This window comes from Phyllostomus discolor, chromosome 11 (assembly GCF_004126475.2).
Source record: "Phyllostomus discolor isolate MPI-MPIP mPhyDis1 chromosome 11, mPhyDis1.pri.v3, whole genome shotgun sequence".
NCBI lineage: Eukaryota > Metazoa > Chordata > Mammalia > Chiroptera > Phyllostomidae > Phyllostomus > Phyllostomus discolor.
In genome coordinates, this window is record NC_040913.2 from 86,303,139 (window position 1) to 86,318,985 (window position 15,847).

The following is a 15,847-nucleotide window of genomic DNA, read 5'->3' on the forward strand; positions in this document are numbered from 1 at the left end:
CTTTCAAGTGCAAATGAAAGATTTCCATGGGCTGGTGAACGGATAAACAAATAGGGGCTATTCATACGATGCAATGTTATGCAGCCAAAACCAGGAATAACATATCGATACATGCTACAACGCGGGCGAACCTTGAGAACACTATGCTCAGTGAACCAAGTTCCAGTCACAACAGGCCACCTGTTGGACGACTTGATTTCCACGAAGTGTCCGGAACAGGCAAATCCACGGAGACTGAAAGCGGGCTAGTGGCTGCCAGGGGCCCAGCGGGGGAGGAGGGGAATGGGACGGGACTGCTAACAGGCACGGGTCTCTTTCCAGGGTGATGAGAACATTCGGGAACTGGTGACGACAGATGCACAGCCTTGGAATGTACTAAAAACCACTGAATTGTATACTTTAAAATGATGAATTTTGTGGTATGTGAATTATCTCAATATTTGAAAAACCCATTCTTTTTTTTTAACTCCTTTTTTTAAAGATTTTATTTATTTATTTTTAGAGAGGGAAGGGAGGGAGAGAGAGAGAGACGGAGAGAAACATCAATGTGCGGTTGCTGGGGGCCGTGGCCTACAACCCAGGCATATGCCCTGACTGGGAATCGAACCTGCGATACTTTGGTTCACAGCCCGCGCTCAATCCACTGAGCTACGCCAGCCAGGGCTGAAAAAGTCATTCCTGAGTTCAGCATTTGCGCTGCCCGTGAAAAGCCTCCCTGTGCTTGGAGGGCCTGCCCCCTTCTGTAGGACCCCCCCCCCCCCGGCAGTGCTCACACGGTTTCTGTTCCGCCTCATGTCAGAGGGAGCGTGTGAAATCAGAACGTCGGGTGCAAGCCCTGGCCACGCAGACCGGGGCAGTCCACGGCGCCACTACTGGGACAAGCGCGGGGGTCCGATGGCCCTGGGGCCGGCGACACCATGGGCCGGTCTGTAGAAGGCAACTCTTGCCGAGCTGTTTCTTTACCTGCCAGGTGACGAACGGCCAACACGAAGCTATGCATAGCATCCCTAGAGCTGAGCCTCCGGTTGGTGCATTTTGAAAAACTAAACCATTAATTCTTATTACGATCCACGCCTATAACGAGGAACTGCGCTCGGACGCAGAATGACAGGGGACGCTGAAGGACCTACCAAGAGTTGGCTGTTCACAATAATTAGTTCCGTTTATTTTTTTAAGGTCCTTTGGCCACTTTTTGTAACTCTGCTTAACGTTGACCCCAGTTCAGAGGCAAAGAAGACAAGTGTAAAATCTCAAATAGTCAAAGATCCCATTTCAGCCAATGTTTACTTTTCCATCAGCGATTTGCCAAAATGAGTTATCAGAGGCAAAATGATGTGCCCGAGTTTCCTTTCTTCCCCATGCGTGACCATCTGCAGACGCTAAACCCAGAGTGACTAGAGAAACAGAAGCCCAGAAAGGCCACCAGCTACACATTACGCAATCATACTGTATGTGCACACACTTACTGTAAAAAGAACAACAACAAAACACACACACTCACCCCTAAAATATATCAAGTACGGCAAGTGAGATCGAACTTTCTTATAAAATCGATTCCTGGGGTCTATTTCAAATGTGTTTTCTCGAAGCAATTAGTCAAGAGCCCTTTACTCCCAAACCTGCATGTTCTCTGCAGGGGTCTCTAAGACCAATGAAAATCAACACCGCGTTCTGCAATGTAATGTAAACTCCCATCACCTCCTTCCGACGCTTGCCTAAGGAAAGGTCCAGAGTGGCTGAGCCTGATACTCCTGCCAGCCGAACGGCTTTCAGTCCATGTAACCTAAGTACCTAAACGCATGACACTTGGAGAAAACCCACTCCACTGCTTGAGGAGGAGCTGGATACGTGCGGCGGTCACTGAAGGCAAGGCGCGCACACTTCCTTCGCCTCGGCTTCCCGGGCCAACAGGCTCGTCTCCACCCACCCAGGCCGAGGCGAGGGTCAGCAGCTACTGTGGTGCTCCGGCTGGGCCCCCGATACCTGAGCTGCTTCAGGAACTCCACGTCCGAGTTGCTGTTGATGAGCTTGATGAACTCTTCGTAGGAAGGAGCGTAGGTGTAGGCTCGCTTGTGATGCTCATTCATCTGCTCCCTGCGCTCCAGCTGGGCCAGCAGCATCTGGTTGATGTAGTCTGGGTTGCTGAGCAAGGCCACCGCGGGCTTCAACACTGCAAGGGGAAGACGGCACAGCTGAAAAGGGCATCGCTCTTTAAAGGAACTGTCTTTCTATTATGTCACTGAATCCATGTTTGGGGAACATTTAAAACTACCCAAATGAGGACCATATAGTCACACACATACCCATACACACACGCGCCTGCCTTTCCGAAATTACTAACAAAGGTATCAAAATTAAGTGCTTTGATTTTTTTTCATTTATTTTCTTTATAAGGCTCAACATGTTCTATCTGCCCAAAGATGAAAATCAACTTTCTTCCCTACTGCTGAAAGCAGACCTCAGGGGGGAAGTTGTTAAAAAGTCAATGACACCATTACAAATTCATTCTATGAACTTTAGGTTCAAAAGTTCCTCTTTTCTCTGTGGTTGATTACATCAGCTACTGGGTACCACTGGCTAATCCTGAAATACTGAGGGTCAATCAATGCCCAGTAAATGCGATGTTATTTGCGTGAAATTACGAGGTAGAAAATTTTCTCTTAGGTCCTATTTTCTTCTTTTTCTTACCTGGCTAAGCATGTCCCTGGATATACTTTTTTCTAGTAATCACATCATATTGTGGTACAGTTTCGTTTTTTTTTAAATGTATTCCGAGTTCACAAAATTACACATAGGCATTATCAATGAATCTTGTAGCAAAGGTATTTTAAGTAAATGCACAGTGAAGTTTGAGTAGAGATACTCTTTCATTAACGTATACGTTCCTGGCCTGGATGATGCAAAAGCTATCCCAAATGGATGTTTCCTATGAAAAGTGTACGGGGTGGTTACCCTGTGTCAAAATAAACAACAAAATGTACTCTGCACTGGGTGATGCTATATAAAAATCTGTTCATCAGGTATGGCCAAATGATGCCCTCTCTGAGTGACATATTCTAAATAAAATATTCTAAATCTCCTACACCCTACAGTGTGCAAGGTCCGTGTAGGTGTCCTGTCACCTGCTACCCATCACATTAGTGTGTAGCACCTTCATTTGCACAACTGCCATCACAACTGGAAATATCGATTACTTATGGAAGGCTACCTTTCATCGTGAGAATCTCTGCGAGCATTATACGTAAGCTGAGAGACTGCACGTCCTTGGAGGGGAGGAGACAAAACACCAGAACCCGAGAACACGTCTGTAGGAATCTTATTTCTTCAGCCGAGTTCCTCAAGCAGGCATGCAACACAAAAGGCCTTGGCTGGTCTTCCTGTCTACAAAATGGACACATGAGAGAGGATAAAAGAAGGAAAGAAAATTCTAGAAACACTTCAGTTATAGGCCATTAGGTAAAACATATTTCAAATGGGCAATGCATCTGTTTTAAAAACTGTATCTGCTCCTCAATAATACCAGTGGGTCAAGAATTTTCTCAACCAGCCCTGGCTGGAGTAGCTCAGTGGATTGAGCGCGGGCTGCGAACCAAAGTGTCGCAAGTTCGATTCCCAGTCAGGGTATATGCCTGGGTTGCAGGCCATGACCCCCAGCAACCGCACATTGATGTTTATCTCCCTCTCTCTCCCCCACCCCCTTCCCTCTCTAAAAATAAATAAATAAAATCTTAAAAAAAAAAAGGAATTTTCTCAACCACAGACTAATCTGGGTGCAAACACACGGCCTTTGGGGATTTCAAACCTTAAGTAGCACCAACAGTTATACATAACTCCCGAATCACAGCAACACTCCGGAAAGGTATGAGTACATCTTTAAGTAGATTATTTTTAAGTCTCCTAGATCTTTCATAAATGTGATCTATAGCTTTACTTTTCAAGGGAAAAAAAAACAACAACAACAAAAACCACTAGCAAAGCATAAACCAGAGGCACCAGCCAGCTTCCCTGACTGGGGGATCATGGGATTAAAAACACCTACGGCGCGTCTACTGAGGAGAGCGTGCACTGCTTGACGCTACATAATTCGGGGGCACACTGCCTTCCGTGAGGCCCCCGAGTGTTTCCCAACTAGTTCTGCCAGCCCGGGTCACAGACCCCCTGTCAGCACTGACCCCACCCCACCCGAGGGCCACTAGGTTGGAGGACCCGAGGAAGGAAGAATGGAGAGAACTTTCTGTACCTCTTTTTCTTACAGTACCTTGGCAGCAGCTCAAGAAAGAAGAGGGAGGTAATTTGTTAAAGTTTATGGGCTTCTTACAGTAACTGGTGGCTAATATTGGAAGAGAGGAAAAAACAAACACTGAACGGACTGGGAGGAAGCAAACCAGGCCCTGCCCGGGAAGGGAAACAATAAGTGCCTACTGGAGCCGTTATGACCAACGTCTCTCAGGGGGGAACCGTGATTTCTTTTTGCACGAGGCTAGACTAGTTTCTAGAATGTGCACACTGAAAAAGAAAGCTTTCCTCCTTGTCTTCTCCAGCAAACGGGAGGGGTTCGCCCCTAACGTGCAAAGCCGACAGCACGAACAGAGAGATGTTAAGAGCGAGCCTTTGCCCATACACTAATCTACGCTGCCTTTTTTAACTGGCGCCTTCAATTATTTTAAACTCCAGCTATGCTGCCGGCTAGAGTTCAGTAAGACTCACATGCTACTTTGTCATTTCAAGCACTTTTAAGGGTGACACTTTACTTTAAATATACATATTTGGTTAATATTATTGTGGGAAGCTGGCTGGAAAAAAAATCCCAATTTCAGGAGTTGCTTCTTTAAATAATATCAAAGTGCCCCCCAGGAGTGCACACCGCCCCTTCTGGGTCCAGTGGGAGACGGACAACGGACGGGGCCTGACCCTCGGACTGCCGCGGATCCCTCTCCGCCTGCAGCTGAGTCAGGGGAGCGCCTTCGGACCGAGCCGAAGCCCAGAAGGCCGGTCAGACAAGCTTGATCTCTGGGGAAAGGAAAGGGAGCCCTCTGTGAACTCCGGGCAGGATATTCCCATGATGCCCCCTGGTAAGTGGACATCAGGCGCCGCTTCAGAAGCCAAGAAACAATCACGGGTCCAACGGCTGCTTCTGGGTCAGGAGTCGTCCACGTCGCGTCTGGAGGACCTCGGCCCTCGTCCTGGCGGCGGCATCCTCCTCCCGTGGGTGTGAATCTGCTCACTGCAGCCCTGTGACTGACCTCGGGCTCTCGTGCCCCGAGGGAGGAAAAGGGCCTTTCGTGAATTTCCTAGGTGCACCATTACTTCTCTTTCCCATCTACACCAAGAAGTATACGTGGTCATCACCATTTATAGATGAGAATGTCAAGGATCTGAGCGGTTAAGTGAGCGGTCCAGTCACAGAGGTAACAAATGGTGAACATAACCCTCAAGGCCAGGCTCTTTACCCCACACCACAGTCAGAGACTGCACAGATTTGGGGCGGGGGGGGGGGGGGGGGGGGAGGGAAATGCAGCGATAAAGAAAGGAAATATGTGAATAAGAACATTATTTTTCCCCCTGAAACACCATATCGGTGCTTGACTGGTAAACAAAACACGGAGATCGTAAAGCAACTACAAAATTAAAGATGCTATCGATGTGATGGCATAAAAAACAATTGTTTTTAGATTTCCCTGAAACCCGCCAGAACAAGACAGATGGGACAGAGGAAGTGGAAGCAGAGGCAAGAACTAAGTGTCATCTGGGTTGGCTTGAAGCAGCAACAGAATGTTGGCCCGGAAATAAAGACAGGCCCCCCGGAAAGCTGCCACCACATAACTGCCTAACAGTCGGCCGGAGGGTGCGCTGCTTTTATTAACGCAATTTATTATTCTCTTGTCTGATAGCGGCCAAGTCAACCGGAGCCTCCCAGGCTGTCGAGCCATTTCGCAGCCAAGGGCATCTGCACAGCCATGGAGATTTCCAGGAGAAGGGCACGGTGCACCTGGGGCCAGCAAGCACAGACCTAGCCAGCAAACCCAAATGAGCTGCCTACCCGTCTCCCGGTGTGATTTGGAGAAGACGACACACAAGCAGATACTAGCTCTCCCGGCTTCCCCTCCGGGGCACGCATGATCGTCTGTGTGCAGAACACCAGTGGCCCTCTGGTACTTTCCAAACATCCGTAATCCCAGAGAACAGTGAGAGCGTATTTCCTTTAATAAGGACTATCAACGAGAGTGTCCAGGCACAGCCTAGATATCAGTAGAACAGATCTGCCCTGGGCGGAAGACCACTAGAAACCCAAAGACAACTAGAAACTTCATTTTAGAAGTTTCTAAAATGCAATCAATTTGCCTCGCCCAGTGTGGCTCACATGGTTGGGTGTTGTCCTCCAGATCAAGAGGTTTTAGGTCCAAGCCCTGGTCAGGGCACACACCTGGGTTTGTGGGTTAGGTCCCTGGTCCTATGAAATTGGGTCACATCACGATGTAAGATGTATTTCTTTCTAGGGGTCCAAGCTTTTACAAGTTTGCCGGAAAACTGTAGGCATGTGATGACTCTGTTGTGGACCTCAGACTCATAAGCCTGTGCCCGGCAGACTTCGGGAGAGAAGACGATACGGAGAAGAAGCAACACACCGGGGGTGGCCGGCAGCTGCCGTACGTACGAGAGGTTCAGCAACCAGGCCCCGCCGAGCAACACCGCAGGGCAGCAGGGAGGCTGCTTCCTGATAGATTCATGTGAGAGACCTTCTTAGAATAAGAAGATGCGTTATCACCTACGCAATAAGGCTCCTTACTCACCCCCTTGTGTAGTTTTCAAAAAACGTTCTCTCCTCCCTAAAAGTGGAGGTAGAATAACACCAGAGAAAATAGGCCAATTAACCATAGGGAGCCCTGTTCCTGCTCCAGCTGGGTCCACTTCCAAACCGGCAGAGGGCTCCTCGTCTCAGGAGCCTGCTCTGTAGGCACAGCTTAGGAGCGCACAATGCACCCCTCTTACATGCACTCGGGAGCGACGCGCTCACTGAAGATCCTATCAGCAAACCTAAGGAAGGAAGATTTACCACCAGCACAGAGCTGGCCTTGTTGAAGTCTCCTTCCAAAGGCAATTGCGTGATGGGCACAGACCCTCCCCATGCACGGCGCAAAAGGCCAACAAGCCCCCCGTCCGCCGTCTTCACATCGAAATATCTCCAACTGTATCGCACAAGCTCCAGTATTAAGTTCCGTCTAAAAATGCATTTTCAGGATGTGGTAATGTTCTTAGCACAGGGCTCACCAAAAAAACCCAAAAAAACAAAAAAACTGAACTTTTCTAAAAATTGTAAACTCAGTGACACTCTTTACAGCATAAAACACTATCATTTTCTATTTCTAGGCATCCATAATACTATTAATAACTTCATGATAGTGCTGATTCAGTGAAATTCACTTCACTGTTTAAGATACTTACAAAATTAAACAAGTCCACAAAGTAGTTTGCTATTACCAAGTTATTTTAAAAAAATCTCTGTGCTATCACAACACCATGATTATTCCCCTCAACATGTCTACATTTCAAGCCAGGCGTCAGCAAGAGACAGAGTATTCATTCTACAGTTCGTCTTGACTGTGGTCCCTTGACCAATGAGAACAGTATTTGCATGTGGAAAAGGAGGGCGAGGGTCCCCGTGTTCGAACCTTTACCTGGCATTCGCAGCCTTCAGGTCACAGAAGTGAGTGAGTAAGGTCCGCACGACGTCATTGCAGACGACTTTCACCACGTCCACGTGGCTCAGTCTGTGGTGCAGCTGCTTGGCGATCTCCCAGAAGTCTTCCAAGAGCAGGTGGTACAGCTGTCCCTCGTCTTTGCTGAGGCTCCCGTACCAGGACAGAATGTAGTCTCTATAGCTGTAGTCAAACACTACCGGGAATACACAAAGCAGTGAGCAAAACTTAGATGAAAGAAGCAAAGACCGACACAGCATCTGTTTATACTGGAGACTGGCCACCTACTGTTCAATGTACACTGTTTAAAATACAAAAAGTACAGTAGAGCCCTGGCTATGTGGCTCAGTGGACTGAGTGCCATCCTGCAAACCAAAGGGTCATGGGTTCGATTCCCAGTCAGGGCACATGCCTGGGTTGTGAGCGAGGTCCCCAGTGGGGGATGCGCAAGAGACAACCACACATTGATGTTTCTCTCCCTCTCTTCCCCCCCTAAAAATAAATAAAATACAAAGAAAGTACCAAAACAAACACATAATCTTTCAAAATGAAAGATTCTCATTTAACTGGAAGTTTTGGGGTACAGTGACCAATGAGCTATGCCTTGGATTTTCTTGGGCAGCCCAATTTTTAAATAGTCTGTCTGATTCCAAACTATCTAAAAATAGAGCATCTTGGATAGTGACAACACACTTATGGAGCGTACTAATTTATCAATTCGTTGCCTTGCAGCTCCAAATTCACCCTTTTTTGCCCCACTCTGATCCTGGAGCTCAACCCCGTACACATTTCTTCTTTGCCAACCAGAATAATGTTATTGCGCTCTATCAGCAGAGGGTGCTGGGGGCGCCCTGGGGCAGAAAGGGCTTCTCTCCTGGTTCCTGTGTGCTCTTCTTGGGGGGCTTCTGCACATGCAGCTGACGGCGGCACAAGGGGCACTGGCGGTGCTCACCGCCAGCAAGTTCCAACAGCACCCAGAGGGCAGCTTCCCAGAGGACTCCGCTGGCACATGGGGGGTGGCTTCCCCCAGCCTCCGGTACCTCCCCAAACTTCTCCACCATCACGTGGGACAAGGCCGTGCCCTCTCCAAAGAGGCCTGGGTCGCAGCTCTCTGTGGTGAGGGACTCCTCTTCCAATGCACCCCTCACTCGAGTGCTTTGCCCAGAGACCCTGGAGATAGTGTTCCCACTCATCTGCTAATCCCTATTCTTCAGAGTTCTCTTTACCCCTCAGGAATTAACCCCATGTGACAAGCTAGTAATTCTTTTTATTTTAATCCTCCCCCAAGGATACATTTATCGATGAGAGAGAGAGAGAGAGAGAGAGAGAGAGAGAGAGATCGATGTGAGAGAGAAACATCAATGGGCCGCCTCCTGTACACATCTCAACCGGAAATCGAACCTACAGCCTACGTACGTGCCCTGACTGAGGATTGAACCTGCAACCTTTTGGTATATGAGACGATGCTCCAACCTACTGAGACACCCAGCCAGGGCCAGGGGAAATTTTTAAATAAATGTTCTTAAGCATTTCTTATAAACTGAACTCAAATTGCCGTAGCCTTAACAAGCACCCCTGTTATAATTTGCAAGCACACCAAAAAGACCCTCAGTTTTATGAAGGCAAGTCTACTAAAAATAGCTAATAATATTCAAAATTTCAAGTAAATATGCTGGTACCAGGGTTCAGAAATATAAATTAAAATACTCTAGAGATGCAAATTATAATCACTACAGATTTTCTAAATGCTTACAAAACCTCTCAGCCTTCCCAACACACATTTTTAGGCTCTAATTCCTTCTTAAATTAAATGTCCAAATTTTTAGAAGGCAATTCTGGTTTTAATTTGTCTCATGTTAGTTTTTTTTTTTCAATTAAATATTTTAAATGATTATTTTCTTTATTGTATAGAAAAGCTTTGGAATATTTAAGCTTATTAATATATTGGAAAGGACTATGTGATTAATGTACTTTATTGCTAAAATATACTGCATTAACCTTGGTAAAACAGCAACTTGAAGCCCATGGTTGTTAATTCTAGGTTTATTTTATTTGGGGACTGGTCTGAATGGCTTGGAAAGCTGTCACTGATACCATGATCTAAGTAGGAGAAGTACACTCTCTTGGCTGTGTTCTCTGTATCTTCTTAAATTTTTTCCTGTGTTTGCTTTTTTAGCTATTTTATTTTGTATTGGGTTCAGGTGCACAGCTTAGCAGCTAGACAATCACACAGTTTGCACAGTGCTCCCCGATATTTCCAGTACCCCAGCTGGCACCATGCACAGTTACTGCAATATTCACACTGTTTTTTAACAACTACTGCTAAATGCATAATTTTTTTTCTCAATAACCACTTCCATTACAGCCTATCTCTCTCCTTTGGTAGATCATATAATCATCAACTCTCTTGGAAATCATTTGGCTTAAAACAAAGGACAGCATATTGTAAAGGTTAAGAATATGCCAAAAATTACTGTAGAAAAGTGTAACTAACTAAAGCTCTTACACCCAAAGGCTTTGGATAATGGGTTTTGTTTTTTATTCATTTGTTCTGTTTTGGTTTTTGTCAACTAGGTCTCAGCCCTATCCTGTATGTCTTCCCGGAATTACTTCTGGAACGAACTGGCCCATCCTAGAGAAATCTGCCATGCTGAAGTGCAGGGAAATTGCACTTCCAAGTCTTAAAAAATTAAAGGGACACCGTGTCCATAGCAGCATTATGCACAACAGCCAAGAGGCAGAAGCAACTAACGTGCCCGCTGACGGGTAACGAATGATATACAACATGCGGTACGTGCCACAGATGGAATGCTATTCGGACTTAAATGGACGGAAATTCTGACACATGCCACAACACCGACAAGACCTTGAGGACGTGATGCCAAGTAAATAAACTAAAAACAAAAGGACAAACACTGTATGATTCCATTTACACGTGGAACGTAAGAGCCAAACTCACGAAGACAGAAAGCAGAACGGCGGCGGTTACCAGGGACTGGGGAGGGGAGAGCAGGAAGCGTGGTCTAGTAGGCACAGACTTTTAGTTTTGTGAGATGAAAGAGTTCCACAGACTCCACAACAATGAAAATGTACTTAAAACTACCGAAGTTTATACTTAAAAATGGTTAAGATGGGAAATTTTACATTATGTGTACTTTACTGCAATTTAAAATAATTTTTAAAAAAATTAAGGAGAGAGTTCCAGGTCCAGGGATGGTGGAATAGTTTTTATCAGACTAACCTTCATACAGAAAACAATTAGGAACCCTAAAGGAAAATTAAGAACTATTTAAAGGCACTGGAAACAGTCCAAGTAAGCGGAAACTGAAAAAGAGTCCTCCTCTGAAAGAAGGAACCGATACTGCGTGTAACTCACGTTCATACAGCTTCCCCCCGAAGGCCCGCAAAGGGCCTGGACGCGCAGGCAGTTCAACTTCGACTGAACATCTGTTTTTCGGTTTGGATTTTGCTTGGGGTTTTTGTGTTGTTTTTTTTTTATTTTTAAGATATCAAAAAACAGAGTTAGAAACCGCCAAAACAGCTGGAAACACAAGTAGGAAATACCAAAAAGGGTACAGCCACAAAACCTGGGTACGAACTCTCAAACCGGTTGACGGCTCTAAACTCAACGTGCATGGAGTGGGACCACGTGGAGACCAGTGGGAGGTGGAGACCCGGGGAAGGCTGAGAGAGCTGAGCAGAGCCTTCAGCCGCTCTCCCCGGCAGGGCTACCTGCAGGGCTACCGTTGGGAGGCCGAGTCCTGCTAAGCTAGAGGTATGACCGTGGCTTCCACTGACGCTGCGGAAGGACCACGAAATAGGCGAGTTCAGCCGAAGTCCCGGGACTAACAGATCCACGTAGACTAAGGACAAAATCCAAATCAATTCGCCCTTAAAAAAATGCCTAAAACCAAGTATCTTCAAGGTGATCAATCAGTTGAAAATTAAACTGCATACTAGAACAAAACTAATATTCTTCAGAGGAAGAGAACAGAATCTAGATTGTCTAGAAAGTAGCATTCACATTGTTCTGTACACAATTAAAAATAATTAGGCCTGAGAAGAAACCCAAAAAAGTAACATGTAGTTAAGAGAAAAAGCAATCAACAGAAACCAACCCCAAGGCAGCCTGGATGCTAGAATTTAGCATACAGGTACTTTAAAGCAGCTATTATAAATATGTTCAAGGAATTAAAGATAAAAATGGTCAGAATAAATGAGAGATGGGGAAACCTCAGCAGATAAACAAAAAGGGACCAAAGAAATTCTAGACATGAAAAGTACAATATTTGAAATAAAACATTTGCTAGATGCACTTAATTAACTACAGGAGGCAAATTTTCTGTAATGACATTCTTCATGTTGGTGAAGGCGGTGATTACATGGTTATAGGCACTTCTGAAAATTGTTGAATTGTACGCTGAAGATTTGTGCATTTCAAAGTAGATTGACTTTACCTCAATAAAAGCAATTAAAAATTGCTTTTGAGATTAATAATAATAAAGTTGAATTTTAAGCCCAATGTTTTATCAAAGTCACCATACTTTACTATTATAACAGAAACATTTTCAAAGTTTAATCACAGTCCCCAAAGGTCTGAGATTCTATGAAACCACACAATTTCCAACCGTCTCTGCACTTACATGGTATTCACTTTCAAATGTTCATAAGGTGATGTGTGTGAACTACAGCCAGTAAAACACACTAGCTTACGCGCCACTTACTTAGTTCTTTCTGAACTTCCTAATATCACGTATCCGCCTGAAAAACTCACACATTTTTTGCACATATAACTGAAACTGTCGGTGTCTTTGGAAATATAATTTTAAAAATCGTTTTTGAACTTTAATTCAATCAAAATATATTATCTTTTAAATGTCAGTATTTATAATTACACTTATTCCCACCTTGAGACACGTAACAATATTACACCCTCCGCAACTCCCCATTCAACCTTCCTCAGTACAAATTTCATTCTTTTGTAAATCTGGTCACTATCCCTTATTTTGCTCAATTGGTTTGTCCGTCAGTGAGCTGAAGTAGAGTGTATTCATTCCCCCTACACCTTCTCTGGGTTACATCTAAAAGAAGAGAGTGTTTTAGGGGATAGAGAACAGACCCTTGCTTCCTGTGGTGAAACACACTCCACGTGGCTGGCTACCTTCAGGTGACCTAGAAATTCCAGCTTAATAAAATGTTTATATCCTGTCTGTTCTACCAAAACATGGATATATTTATTTAGTCATCAAATAAAAATTTCATGAAGAAAAAAAATCCTAATAGTACATAGAGACAGGAAGGAAAGATAACTTTGCTAGAGATTATTCTCCTCTTAGAACACCATAACGAAGTGCTCTGTATGGCAATTACACTCTCCCATTTAACCCTTACCTTCTTTCAGAGCTTTATCCATATGATGAGAAATTACCACCCTTCTCGACTGAACTGTCTCATGTGAGTTTCCACAAACAGGGCTCTGGCATGGAAGAGAAAGAGAAAAGATACCGATTACTAAATGAATAAAATCACATATAAAAATAAAATCAAAGGTATGAAATGTCCTCTACACAAGCCATAACATATTGCTTATCAGACCATAAAGTTCTTTGGGAAAAATAAATAAGTATTTAAGGTCAGTTTAAAGTTTTTGGAAAAAAAAGAATTCAGGAAGGACTTTTTCCCTTTTAGATATCAAAAACGTATGATGCCAACATAGAAAGAAGCAAACCAACAGAACAGTAGAAAGTACAAAAACTTGCAAGATGTTTGGGAACTTGTACACCAAACTATTAAAAGTGGTTCTTTCTAGGGAGGGGCCTAGGATTTTTAACTTCTTAGTCAATATATGTCTCTATAACAGCAAGTTTTTAAAAATGTTAAATACCACTCAGCAAAAAAAAAAAAAAAAAAAAGGCGGAGGAGAGAATATACAGAATTAAAATCCCACTATCGGGCTAGTAAGACTACAGTAAAGAGGAAAAACATTTTAAGTGTTCACACACCCAAATAACCAAAAGCATGTATAATGTAACTGAGCCTACTCATTGGTTTTGGAGGCTAAGTAGTGTTAACATTTGTATTTTTTTTGCACTGCACATATTACGAGTGTTCGACTAGCATTATCACATCACTAAGGAGCTCAAATGGCTAATATTACTATCACCCTCGTGCAACACACCAGCCTGAGGAAACCACTTCATTCGCAGGCAGGCCACCCAAACACAGCTGCAGGCAACCCCGTGCGTCCGGGCCACCCAACGGGGAGCAGGAAATTACTAGACCCAGCTTAGTTTCACACTATCCATTGTGGCAAGTGCCAACAGTGTCATCTGTTTTTGTGATCACCTGATTAAAAACAAATGAAAAGCCATAGTTTTAAGATTCCTTAGTTGAAATACTTGAAAAAGCCTTAAGTGTACAGTTATATTCATGAAAGAAAAGGATTCCTTTATGCTACAAATTAACATACCATTCACTACTTTCCTGTGGCATGTTTTTAAACCCTTAAATCATCATAATCCTATGGACGAAAGCCATTTAATGCATTAAAAAAATGCACTTTCAATCATTTAAAACTATTTTTTACTCCCTGAGCAGCTTGTTATAAAATTAAGTGCTCAGCACATTTTATTATAATTTTTAAATTCTAGTGCTTTTTAGAGTATCAGGAAGATATTTAAACAACCTATGGATTTTTTGGGACAATTTTTTCATTGAATTAACATTTGTAGAGCACTATACTGAAAAATAACTTTAATTGCAACTTTTCAGGCCTTTGACAAATAGGCAGGTGCCGTTTCCCAAATACGGGCGTGGCGGTCTTAGTGCCCATCACTCCTCGGACGGCAAAACCCAAGGTCACCACACTTACGCGAGAAGCTCCACAACTGCGGGTACTGAAATGAAAACTGCCTTCGGGGGATGGGAGAGAAGCAGGCTTTCGGTGCTGGTGTCCATCTTCACAAGTTCCTTCAACACTTAATTTTTTTATTCTTACTTTTAATTTCTTTTGTCTCCCTAGTTTAATTTCTTTTGTCTCGCCCTACTACTTCTTGCCATCTGTCTGCTCATGTCTTTTCTGCCTCTGCTTTACACTGAGACATAAAACGTACATAAGCACATGTTGTCACGATGACTGTATCTGAATAAGGAGTTAATTTATTCTCTTCAATTTAAAAAGCTAATGAGACTAACGTTTTTCCATTTTAGGCTCTTTCAAAGTAGAAGGCTTATTATTCTGTCAATCTGACTTTCCAATCTGGTTCTGGATTTCCCCATACCCCCACGCCCAGGGGGCACTGGCCCTTATTAGAAAGAAAAAGGTTCTTCAGCCCCACCTCGTCCCACAGACTGATGGTGAGTACGTAAGGGGAACAGAAAGGCAGCAAACATCGTGGGCCAAGAATAACTGTGTAACGAGGCATGGAGATTCCTTTCTCAGGGATTAATATTCACGGTGCCGGGATCTCCTTATGTCTAAAGTCCTACGCAAGTGTAAGTTTGTCACAACACACTTCATTTCTTTCAGATCACAAAGGTGGAACTTACTAATCATCATCCCAAGGAAGAGAAAGAAAAAAAAGAAGGAGAGTCCTGGCTGGAGCAGCTCAGCGGATTGCGCTCTGGCCTATGAACCAAAGGGTCACCGGTTCAGTTCCCAGTCAGGGCACATGTCTGGGTTGCGGGCCAGGTCCCCAGCAGGGGGCACAGAAGAGGCAACCACACATAGATGTTTTTATCTCTCTCTTTCTCTCTCCCTTCCCCTCTGTCTAAAATTAAATAAATAAAATCTTTTTTAAAAAAGGGAAGGAGAGAAAGGGAAAGGAGTAAAGAAGAGGGGAGGAAGGAAAAAAAGAGGTAGGGAGGTAGGAAACTGGAGGGGCGGAGTGGTGGGGAAGAAAGCTAGCTGAAACAGATGCAAAACGTGAATAACTTCCTGTGGCCCGGAGGTCAGTGAGCAGAAACTGTCTTCATTCTCCTTCTATTTATAAGTTTGGAAAAAAGAAACTGCACATGGCAGACACTTCCCCAAAGCACTTGTTCTTTAAGACAGATGCAACCTTTCCCCCATCTGTGTTGCCTGTGGAAATCAGGCTCTTTTACTGGACCACGAGGAGAGCATGCCAAGGACTCGCACACGGGAGACTGGT

General features: G+C 44.3%; 1 protein-coding gene across 1 annotated transcript in view; it reads right to left on the bottom strand.

Moving 5' to 3' along the window:
- The window catches only part of SNX25 (sorting nexin 25), an 84,549-nt gene that overhangs the window by 46,776 nt on the left and 21,926 nt on the right, over positions 1-15,847 (bottom strand). The window contains 5 exon segments of the mRNA XM_036011759.1: positions 1,502-1,503; positions 1,984-2,170; positions 3,209-3,381; positions 7,677-7,893; positions 13,089-13,173. Coding sequence (XP_035867652.1) covers positions 1,502-1,503; positions 1,984-2,170; positions 3,209-3,381; positions 7,677-7,893; positions 13,089-13,173 — 664 coding nt within the window.